This window comes from Nothobranchius furzeri, chromosome 2 (assembly GCF_043380555.1).
Source record: "Nothobranchius furzeri strain GRZ-AD chromosome 2, NfurGRZ-RIMD1, whole genome shotgun sequence".
In the NCBI taxonomy this organism is placed as follows: domain Eukaryota; kingdom Metazoa; phylum Chordata; class Actinopteri; order Cyprinodontiformes; family Nothobranchiidae; genus Nothobranchius; species Nothobranchius furzeri.
The window spans coordinates 64,437,204-64,449,825 of record NC_091742.1 but is presented as its reverse complement, the minus strand read 5'-3'; the positions used below and the strand labels follow the sequence as shown (position 1 = coordinate 64,449,825).

Here is a 12,622-nt window from a genome sequence, read left to right as displayed (position 1 = left end):
GGACTAATAAAAAGTGAAATTAACTCGTGTCAGAAGAGGGGAGAGTTTTGCAAATCCAGTTAAAGATAAGATTGTCGAAAATTTTGTGTAAGGGGGCCCCACGTGTGTGTTCGCCTTGGGCCCCCAAATTGCTAAATCCGCCACTGCAACCATAGATAACTGCTTTGGATCCAAAAAAAAAACATTTTATATTAGTTGACTTACTTTTAAACTTGAAAATTGTCCCTGAAGTTGCTGCCGGCTTCTGATCTGCCATCCTTTTGAAAATACCGCGGTGTATTGTGGGTAATTTTTGACCAAGGCTAGGCTACAAGACACCTCCCTTGTATCCTTGCTCAGCTAGCTAAACGGCTAACAAACGGAGAACACACCCCTTGGCGGCTCCTGATGACGTATCTCCTAGGCAACCGGGGTGGGGCCAAGACATCAAGGCGTGGTTCCTTGGCATTGAGAAACACCCTTAGACCCGCTCCCATGTATTTTAGACCTGATTTTTATGGTTATATGTTACATAACCACCAATATTTTTCTACAACTGGGCATCATTTATTTATTTTCAAAATTTTGATGGCTATTTCCAGAGATTAGCAGTAAAAGCATTGTCGCTTTAATGTTGAATGTTTACTATGCTTTAAGTAAAATGATTAAAATGTCAGCATTTTATAGCAGGAATTTATTCTTTTACTTTGAAAACAGTAACAATATATGTGATTTTACTTTATCAGACAAGATAAAACATTTGACATTGTAGTCACTTTATTGCAACATTTTTACAAAGTATTAATTTTTGGAAGTTTCTACTTCTAGTTGATACTGATAAAAACATACAGGTACCCGAAAGTTTGAATGTCGTAAAAAAAATTTCAATATTTTTGTTTTTGAGAAATATTTCAAGCCCTTATTTTTTTATAACTTGGATCGTATGACTTCCAGATAATAAAACCTTATATTCTGTGTCTCCAAAAATCTAAATAATGTGGGAAAAGTTATTATGTTATATTGGAAACTCATGGTGCAACTCTGATCAGCTAATTAGCTACAAGCACCCACAAAGCATTCCTGAGCTTCTAAATGGTCTCAGTCTGCGTCAGTAGGACACACATTCATGGGGCAAAAATGAAATAAATTACTAAAGATATGTGCAAAATCAATTGCCGTAAAGGGAACAGATTAGGTCCGTTTCCAGTACTGGAACTTCAGGGTAGATTTACAGGAACCCCCCGACATGCGTGCCTCTCCACTTGACCAGGCCGGTGTTCTGGGAATTTCTCCTACCCCGTAAACCGTCCTACCCGTTGTAAGTATTAGTACTTTTTATTGACATTGATACTTGATTTTTTGGGTTAGGGTTAGAGTTATGGTTATGGTTAGGGTTTGTGTCATGTAAAACACCGTAAAATTAGCCTACGGGTAGGACGTTTTGCCAAAGTAGGACGTTTTCTAAGAACACCGGCCGAGGCCGTTTTCAGGAACTTTCTGAGTACCTGATCAGCGGTAGGTACTCGGAACGGCCCGGTGGAGTAGCTAAGATTTTAGCTCAGTAGGAAATGACATCAGATGTGCACAACAATTGGCGTTAGTAAAATTAGAAGAGTTGCTTGTGAAGCAGAATGGAAGCAAAAGAAAATAAGCACAGATCTCGCTGCTTTAAAATTGCCTTTACTAAACTCTCAGTACAGGAAAACACGCACAATCCCCCCACAACATGATTCACAGGGCTTCATCGTCTCACAGAGCGCCGTAAAAACCGAGCTTTTTATGGTCATTGAACGCCACATTTTACATCAAGCAGCTGCTCTCGTCCTCTGAGTGGATTAAGCTATGATATACTTTTATAGAATTAAACTTTTAATGTTACTCTGGATGCTTTTTGGTGCTGATCAGTGACATCACTCACTGCCAAAGCAGTTGCGATATGCTGACATCTGTGCAGTCGCGAAAGAGTTGAATCTGAATGGAGACACAACAGCTGAGAGGATCGGATCATCTTCTCTCCTGGTCGATTTCCCCATCCCAGGATTTTCCCTGAAGTTCCGGCAATGGAAACACGGCTAATATGACTGGAAGTGCCGCAGAAATAGCTTGTTTATTATTTCAGTTTTTAGTTCCAGCAGTTTAAAGTATTTTTGCTAGTAAATTATTTTGTTTTATGTTAGCAATCTATGTTTTATTTTGTGCATAAGATTTGTTTATTTTGATCATTTTGTTGCAACGCAATGATCGCAAGGTTTGGGTGTAGTTGTGAGATGCTGCGAGACCTGTTGACGAACAAGCAGCAGCCATGTCAATTATCAGTTGTACAAATTAGTTATACTTGTGCATTTTTGTAATGTATATTTAATTTCATATTTGGGTCTTTTTTAAAACACAGGAAAGGTTTTTCTTTACCTTGCTAACATTTTGTTGGCCGACTGCAAAACATCCTCAGAGCTGATGCTGATGGTGGCGTCACTTCCTACTCCGTTTATCCGCGGGCAGCAGAGGATGTTGTCGCCCTCTGCTGCTCGCTCTCCCCTCTCCGATGATGCAGTCCCATGTACGATCCAATGAGTAAATTCCATCGTCTCTGTTCATGGTCCCGCATCCATGTCTCCTTATCTCTATAGCTTCCTTTATCCATCTTTTGTATTTCTGTTGTTCGATGTTTATGATCCTTGTGTTGGGACAACACAAGGATCATAAACACCGAACTAGAATGCACAAGACTGAAATGTTACTCGTCTAGAACCTCTGAGGTGGCACACGGCTACAATGTCATATTTTTGTTTAAAGGACACGTTTTACTTTTATGGAAGTATCTTAAACTGTTGCTTTTGTGTTTGTAGATTTCATGACGTTTATCAAATAAAGCAAAGCGCCTGTCTTGAGGAAGCCGAGCTAGCGTTGTCATTTTGGAGCTATAATGACTCTCTTCTTAAATTATAATAGTTCTGTGGTCGATAAAAAACATGTTTATGACATTCTTTGAACAAAATCCCTTTCACGTAAAGCAATTTCTGCATTGTTATTCTTGACAGTTTTATTACCTTCCAGAATGAGTCGTTTCTGGGCTCTGTCATTTTAAAGAAACAAGCTGGAACTGGCCACGCCCACCCATACCCCGCTAAAGCTGCTACTAGCTCAGAAACTCCTATCTCTGGGAGGGGCTCAGAGTAGAGCTGCTGCTCCTCCAGCTAGTTTTGCCATTTATGACATCAAAAACTGCGCCTTTTAAACAGCAAATTTTAGGAACATAATTCCTAAAACTAAACCCTGACAGAATATGGATGGATGGGATTTTTCATGTTTGGAGTGTTTATAGAGAGACCCACATGGCAGCGCAATTGGACAAAAGGTGAGTTTTACATAATATGTCCAATTTAAAAATGTGTTCATTAAGACAATGATTGTTGATCAGTGTTCATGTTGTAAAGTGAATTTTTACTAGCTTTTTATCCTTTATTCCCTTGCAAACAATATCAAAACAAACTTGTGAGTGAGGAAATTCTTCACAAGGAAGCACTTTGCATAAGTTCTTCTTATCAAAACGTCCTTCTGCCACATGCGAGTCTTCAGGATTGGGTGGGATTAGACTGCATCTGACTGTTGGTCCTCTTTCTGAGGGATCTGTTAGCAGCTGAGAACTGCTTTGCATAAACTGAAAGCAGCAAAGTACTTAAATGTTGGGAGCTGTCAGAGTTTCTCCTCCTGAGAGTATGAATACGCCTTCAACATGAGAACATCCAAAAGAATGAACCGTGTGTCTAATTCTAAAGGAAACTGACTGAATGTGTTTCGTATGTGTCAAAAATAAGATCAAAAATTACTTTTCTAAAATAAAGTAATATGTATATATATCTTATATATAATAACACTGGAAGAAATAGATTGCATTTAAATAAAGGCAGGACAGGTTGTTTAGTCTACATATGTCTGAAGCATAAAATTAAATTATTTTACATAAAATTAATTAATGTACAGTATGTGATGTAAATGGACAAACTTATAAGAATAAGAATAAAGGGTAGTACAATACAGCTCATTACGTAAAGGGGTACATAGATGGTAAGTAGGCCTATAGAGCTCCGGGAGTTGACGTCACTTCTCCCGGCATGCAACAGTTCAAATCGAAACGGCGCCATATTGGCATGCAGAAGCCGGCAGCTGGACTATTTGTTATTGTCAGATAACTCAATCAAACGGGAAATATGGTAGATTCCTGTTGTGCCCCAGGATGCAGAACAGACGCGGACGACATAAGGAATGAGCCATCTACAGAATTCCCCAAGATCCGGAGCGCCGCAAACGTTGGATCATTATAATAAAACGCGCTAGTGACCGGGCGAAAATGAAGCTGTGGGATCCCGAGAGTAAAGGTTTTCGCTTATGCAGCGACCACTTCATATCAGGTACTTAATCCAACGTTTCCTCAACTGTGTATGGTATTTATTTTAAATGCTTTTATTATGATTCTTAGTGGGCTTCCTAAACTTATTTTGGCGTGGCTTTTTTTGTCTTATTACTCACAGCAACAAGTAAACGTCACGTAAAACGTTGCCTCGTGAGTTCTGCGTGCTGCCGTTTACGTGTTTTATGATCACAGCAATTAACCAGCTAAGCTGTATTTAATTTTTAAGCAATGGTTGATCAATTGTCAGATCACACATAAAAAGCACTTTGGATCGCTATTATCTGTCTCACCGAGACTACTTACGTGTAAATCTGTTATTTGTCCGTCCATCCATCCATTTTCATCCGCGTATCCGGAGTCGGGTTGCGGGGGCAGTAGCGTGACTTCCCTCTCCCCAGCCGCCGGAGCCAGCTCCTCCGGGTAAATCCCAAGGGGTTCCCCGGTCAGGTCCGGTGTTGTGCCGGTAAGAAGTCCGCTCCGACAGCTTCTGGCGTTTTTAAAAAGTATCCCAGGGGCACGGTAAGGGTCGGAGATGTTTAGTCTATTTAATTTCTGACTATATAAAACGATTTCTTCTGTTTTAAAGTGTGAAGTAAACTCAGACGAAGTAAAATCCAAGCGGATCCCGTTCATGTTCATGGTTACATCCGTGTTTGTTTACCTTTTTTGCATGCCAAAATGGCATCCACTAACTGAGAGTCACGTGGGGTCCGGAGCTCTATAGTGTACAGTGTAAGCAAAGGGTATTTACAGGATATGTAATGGGCTGCACAGGGTACTAACAGGAGTACATACACAGTAAATACCAGGTCTCTTTTACTGAGAAACAATGTTCTTGTTCTTTCTGTAGCACAATCTGAGTTACGCATGCATGTTGAACATGAACAAAGTCTTCAACCCCTGTTTCCTGCATTAGCCACATAAAGGAAATAGATAAAGAAACGTCCAAAAAAGCCACTTTATTTGACACTACAGAGAAAATTAGTATTCATGTACTCACTCACCTTGGATTGCAACCAAAGGAAGAAGAGAGTAGAGTGCATCTCAGCTGGTAGAAGCTAACCGTTAGCATTAGCAACTCCACAACAAGGCAAAACACTCGCAAACTTGTGTAATTTGTGGAAATAATGTGACCTTTTTTACCCAAGAAATACATATTTAATACAATTTTATAGTATTCTTGGTTTTGTTAACATTGCTGTAAGCCAATTAGAGGCTAGATGTTGGCATATCATGAATATTAATGAGAAAGACTTGTAATCAACACCAGAGCATTTTTTTACAAAAAACGACTAAAAAGGGATTCAGTCATAATAGAGCTTAAACAAATTTCTTGAAAAAAAAAAGTGAACGAGACTTTTTAATTTGTAAATACTCTTGTAAGTACCAGCTAAATGGGAGATGGTATACATAGTGCCTTCTAGAGTCCTTGAACCCCTCAAGGCACTTTACAATACATCAGTCTTTTACTCTTCCACACACACATTCACATGCTGGTGGTGATGATGAGCCACAATGTAGCCACAGCTGCCCTGGGGCTAACTGACTGAGGTGGGTCTGCCGTACACACTAGTCACCAGTTCCACCTGAACACCACCAGCAGGCAAGGAGGGTGAAAAAACAACTGCGTCAGACTGAGTGGTATCAAGTCTCTTGATAACAACCAGGTCTCCAATAACTAACCCATATGTACCCCAAGTTGTGTATTCCTAAGCTGTGTCAGACCCAAGTTAAAGCTTCTATAGTAAATATGGAAAACAAGTTGGCCTAAAACTGTTAGCCTCTTAACAACATTCTAACGTAGTAAAGCTAAACTGGAGATTTAAAAAAAGAAATAAATTCATTCAATGATTCTCTGGCATTTGTGTTAAAGCCACCGCCAACACCAGCAGCTATTTAACCAAACACTTCCCTGGGTACTCCGTTCATCACACACTCACGTATTTAGCAGCAGAACACCACTGGTGTGAGAGGTTCTCCACTAACATCAGAGAAGGAGAAACAGCCGGCTGCTACCACTTCTACTTTAGGACAAACTACTAGAGTCCCAAAGAGAAAAACACCATTTGAAGTCACGACCAACAAAAGAAGTTTGGACCTAGAAAACCAAGCCCCCACAATGCGGCTCTAAAATTGGTCTCAACCAGGAAGTACCAAAAATTGCAGTTCCACCCTCATCCGCTGGGGGCTGGTGTCAGAAGCGAGCAAATCCTCATTGACTCCCATGTTAAAAATACCAATTTCACAGCAGAAATAAACATGTTTACAGCCTAGTACCAAAACATGTTTTTGTTTAAATGATCTAGTTTACACTCATGACAACTCTGAGGGGGTGAATTTTTTTCTCACTCTTCTGTTTAAGTGTATTAAAAGCCTAAAATTCTGTATAATTAATGAGCATCAGACCCACGTGACCACAGAGCTAGCTCCGTGGAAAGGCCTCAGTAGAGCCTCGGTCTCGACTGGAAACTGCTCCAGGATTTTGAGTCTCTGTGTTTGTGTATTCTTTTTTGGATATTATTTGTGCAATTGTTGGACAAAATGACTTGCTGTGACATTAATTACACTAATAGAGCGTCCAAGGAGTCTCCACTTCATTTTTTTCTGTAAGTAAAATTATATTTATGTATTTTAGGTCACTGCCGAGCTGAGCTTAGATTTTAACATGTACTGTTTAACCATGAAATTTAAATGTAATAGGGTAAAACCCAGTGCATTTAACATAATGCTGCACTTTAGAAAATGGGTTGAAATATAACATGTTGGTGGAGCTGGGTTCCGACTATCGGCTTGTGGAGATCTCGGGAGACCGATGTTATCCACCCGTTTCTCCCCTCCCCGCAGCTCAGCGCATCTCTGTCTGTTCGCGGCTCCTGTCTGCTGCGCGGGCTGACGGCTTGTGGAGCTCTGGGATGGAAACCTTTCCACCCGGTTCTCCCCAGCGGCAGCTCTGCGCATCTCAGATCGCAGCGGCGCTTGTCTGCTGTGCGGCTGCCGGCTTGTGGAGGTCTCGGAGACCTCTGTGTTCCACCCGGTTTTACCCAGCGGTCAGCCCGGCGTATCTCTGACTCAGAAGCTCTGGTGTTGTGCACAGTTAACTCCGGTTGTAGCTAGGTTGCTATCTCCGTTAGCTTAGCTCCCACCTCCGCATTAGCTTTGAGTTAGCTTCTGGTTAGCTTGTAGCTAGTTTGACCGAGTGTCGTCAGTTGATCCCAGCCTTACAGCCCCACCCTCAGCTCCTCCTCTCTTCCCTTTTATGGAATTGTCTGGGCTTGACGGAGCCTGTGACACGGTCAAAATGGCGGTGGTGGCCACCTCCCATTTTAGCACAAAAACTTATGATTGGAGCCTATGGAAACCTGGTGTTTAGCGCTATCTTGTGTCCTCCATGCTGCGGTTCCAGCAGAAGTGTCTCCGTGAAGATACCAGAGGGCAGGGTGTGTGCTCCATGAATCTGATCCCCAGTTTGATGGATATCTAAAGCTTCAGGAATGTGATGAAAACATCTCATGACAACAAGTGGCCTACTGAACCTCTGGAGGGCAATTCTAGTTTTCATACACTGACGCTCTACAGGTTTAATTTTATACTTTTCTGTTTAGATTACAAACTCTCCTCAGAAGAGAGGTTAAAGGCCTTTAAAGGACCTAGGAAGTCCTTTTGGATGAATCCACAAAGATTATTGTCAACCCCAAGCATTTTTGACATGAAATGGATGCCAAACAACAATAGACCCAGAAAACTGTAACTATTTCAGAAATAATGACAATTACGACCTTCTTTTTGTCACCCAAAGGTGTTTTCAGGCAACATACAATCTGTAATCAAGGCCTTACAATAAAAACCTTAATTCTTAATTCTTTAATAGTGAATTAAACTATGAAAGTTGGTTTAAAACAAGACAAAATACAAAAATCAAAGTCCTAGTATTTGTGTTGTTTTGTCAGAAACCTGAGACTTTGTCGATTTAAACCCACAACTCTAACGGATCAGTTCCTACCTTTGTGTCTTTCATGGGCTGACACTCGATCTGATGTGAGACGGAGGCAGTTTGGTTCATCTTGGCTCTCCAGAACCTCCTCCAGTCTGAAACTGAGATGATCAAACGGTCAAATCCTGAAGGAGCAGCAGGGTGTTGAAGTTTCCTCACTTCCTCCTGATGCTCCTGATGCTCTGAGCACAAATCGGACGGAAGCTTCAGCAGATGCTACACATTTAAATCTACAGTCTGTTTTCCTCGTGTTGTTTCTCTCTCTGCCTCTGAATGAGATCAGTGCATTTACATCCTCTCTCCCTCTCCCTCCCTCTTTCTCTCTCTCTTTCCTTCTATATTTGCTATTCACATGCAGCTGATGGGCAGCTCATAACCCAGGATGTTTGCCAGAACCTCCCACATACCAAGATATTTTCTTCATCAGAATGCAAATTTTCTGCAGGCAAATGATTTTTGCACGCAGAAAATTTGAGTTTTCTCAGATTCAAACTGTTTCTTTCATGTCTGAATTCAAACTGCTGACCTTCCACCAATCATGTTTGTGCCCACATTTCAGCTGAAACTCATGATTCTTTTTGGAAATTTCAAAATGTGTGCATATTTAGAAAAATATTCACCAACCTGCACTGAAAAATATTGAATTGTTTCTTCTGAAAAGGAACAAGCAATACCATCAAGTGTAAAGTGTCAACTGAAATGGTTTTCCAGTCTTGAAGGACTTCCTCTTGAAGCTCATCAAGAGAATGCCAAGAGTGTGCAAAGCAGTAATCAGAGCAAAGGGTGGCTATTTTGAAGAAAATAGATTATAAAACATCTTTTCAGTTATTTATTGGTGAAGTACATAACTCCACATGTGTTCATTCATAGTTTTGATGCCTTCAGTGAGAATCTGCCAATGTAAATGGTCATGAACATAAAGACAACACATTGAATGAGAAGGTGTGTCCAAACATTTGGCCTGTGCTGTGAAAGTGAGCCACTCTGGAGCTGAGCTTCAGACGGCAGGATTTGGAGTCTTATTTCCTGACATTTGGACATCTTGCCAAATATCAAAAATAACAGCAAAACCACTGACTCTGTTCTGCAACGTTGATGTTTTATCTCCACAAATGACACAAAGCTGGAGGAGCTGCTGCTGCGTGGTGGAGTTGTTAATGCTAACAATTAGCTTTTACTAGCAGAGACGTTCTCTTCGGTTTCCTGGACACTAAAGCAACAACAGCCGTCCCCGTCGTGAGTCAAGATGGCTGAGTCCATGAAAGTGTGAAGTGGATTTGTCAGGATTTTCTAATCCTGGAGTTTCAGCTTTTATGCAGGAGACAGGTGTAGGAGACTATTTTCATGTTCAGCCGGCATGAAGAACTCAGAGTGACTGATTATAATCAGAAATAATCATTTTAAATGTTTGTTCTGTGATTCGCACCTTTAAGTGACGCCAATGTGCCATCAAGACTTCTTCATGCTGTCATGTTCTGTGTCCCTGTGGTCCCCAGCCCCCTCCTGGTTCCCCTCATGTGTCCTCTAATGTTCTGACTCTCTTCCTAGATAAAGGATTTTACTTTGATTTTGCTCCTGCCTTGTGTCGTTCTGGGTTTCTGCATCTTTAGTCCTAACTTCCTCCTGGCTCAACGTGACATAAGCAACTGAACTGAATTGGATTGGATTAAAAAGAACTGAAATAAAAGAACCTGACACATGAATAGTTTGTATATAATGGCCCAACATAAACTAACCACATATTTATTTGGTATTCATACAAATGACTAAACAATAAAGAACTGCACTAATCCTGTGTTACATCTGAATTATGAGTTGTTATATCACAGCTTCCATCCCACATATGCAACAATAACTGCATCAGTTTTCATTTAAATTGAAATGTGTCACATTTTAGTGCTTACACATTCAGAAATCCCAGAATCCTCAGCGTGTGAGGAAATCCCGCTCCGCTGCAGGAGTGAGAAACTGTTTCTAAAAGACTGAACAGGTGGGAAACCTACGCAGAAGTTGTGTTTAATCTGACAGCTTCAATACTTTATAAAGAAAAATAAATCCTGCAGTATTTTTCCCTTCAGAGAGTAATGAAAGGAAAAGTTTCTCCTTTTCTCATTTAAACATCATTTCATAGAGTGTTGCTCCTCAGGTTTTTAATTAGAGCAGCTGAGCAGGAGAGAGAATAACAAACAGATTTTAAACACCGAGTCGATTCCTAACGAGATTGTTTACACGCAATCTCTCACACACTCACCCACACTCAAATACACACACAAGCATATGCATGCAAACCCATCCATACACACATGGGCGCAAACACACACCCACACGCAAACACACACTCAAACATGAACACACACACATATGCAAGGTAATCCACCCATACACACATGGAGGAAACACACACCCACATGCACACACACACACATACACCTGCATGAAAACACACATGCATGCAAATACACCCACACACGTGCACACATACACACCCACAACTAAACACACGCATACAAATCCACCCACCCAAACACACAAGAAAACACACGTTGTTGCTGTTTTGTTTATTTGTTTTTATTTTGAGCCATATAGTCTCTCTTGTTTTGAGGAATTGATATGTATGTATATATATATATATATATATATATATATATATATATATATATATATATATATGTATAAATATAAATACATATACATATATATATATACATATAAACGTATATATACATATATATATATATATACATATAAACGTATATATGTATATATAAAAATGTATATAAACATATATATGTATATATATATATATCTATATATACATATATATGTATATATACACATATATACGTATATATACTTATGTGTGTATATATATATATATATATATATATATACATACATATACATATATATGTATTTATATTTATACATATATGTATATATATATACGTATATGTATATATATATATATATATATATATATATATATATATATATATATTATACATATATGTATATATACGTATATGTATATATATATATATATATATATATATATACATGTACCGGTATGTACTTTTTTCTTTTCTTTTTCTGTTCACTGTATTTTTTTAATCATCATTGTCTTAAGTTCAAATAAAAACATCCATAAATACGGCGTTTTGTGCTATTTTTTGTTCATTAGTTGTCCGGTTTTCATAACTATCTTGTATTTTTGCCTCTGTTTTTCTTTCTCTTTTGCATCTTTCTCTTTAAACGACATTTTAACCTTCAGCAGATTTCTAGTTCCTGAAGTTCCATCTGTCACAGATCCTCTTTCTCCTCTCTGCTCTCACATCAATATAAATCTGACTTCAATCATTATTAAAAGCACAAGATTTGAGCTCCTATTCAATCAAGGCAAAGCCATGAAAAAATAAAAAAATAAAAAGTTTCCAACATCCACGCTGAACTCCCCAGTCGGGTATCTTTACAGCTTGCAGAAACGTGGTCCTAAGAAACTAACAGTCCAGAGAAAAGACGCCGGTGGATCGAAGACTGTAACCTTTGAAGGATTCTATGAAGCCATAAACAGTTAAGTGGAGTAATAAAAGCATTTAGAGCTGGAACTCTAATTCTCTCCTGGGTTTAATGGTACCTCAGGTTCCTCTGCCTGGTTTCAGATGGGCTGTTTAAATGCTCCAATAGAACTCCATTAAAGAAGGCACCAGCTCATATAACTGAGCCCACGTTCAGACTCAAACCCATTCCAGCTCGGTGCATTCAAGTTTAATTAGGATTGATTTTACAGCTGTGTCGGGTTTATGGTGAAATGCAGATTATGTTGCATGTTTCTGTCAACTTTTTGAAAGCAAGCAGTGCTATTGCAGCCCTTTCTCGTGTTTTGTTTGTTTTGTTAATACTGTCTTGAACAGCAGCCTGATCCAGACACAAATATCATCAAAACATAAACAATTCAAATGTTTAACCGTACTTTCAGGTAGAAAAGATTGGTATACACATGTGAAATCAATATTTAGTCTTTGTCTTGTAAAAGGACCATTATTGTGCTTTTTTCTTAAAGAGACAATGTGTAGTTTTTCTCATTAATCGCTGGAAATATCTATTGAAATGTTGTTCATAATGAATTAAATGATGCCCAGTTGTTGAAAATTATTGGCGGCTTTGTAACATATAACCATAAAAATTGGGCCTAAAATACACGGGAGTGGGTTTACGTCTCTGGGCGACGCCATATTAGACGC

The 12,622-nt window shown here is 39.3% G+C and overlaps 1 protein-coding gene across 6 annotated transcripts in view; it reads right to left on the bottom strand.

Annotated features, from left to right (window-relative positions):
• The window catches only part of LOC107396538 (inactive dipeptidyl peptidase 10), a 129,563-nt gene extending 120,818 nt beyond the window's left edge, over nucleotides 1–8,745 (bottom strand). For all 6 annotated transcript variants that reach the window (XR_008560689.2, XM_054736751.2, XM_054736749.2 and 3 more), the window contains exon 1: nucleotides 8,391–8,745. Coding sequence is in view for 5 of the 6 variants with exons in the window: in XM_054736751.2 (XP_054592726.2) it covers nucleotides 8,391–8,450 (60 nt within the window). In the remaining variant the exon portion in view is untranslated. The remainder of the gene's footprint in view (nucleotides 1–8,390) is intronic.
• Nucleotides 8,746–12,622: the final 3,877 nt, after the last annotated feature.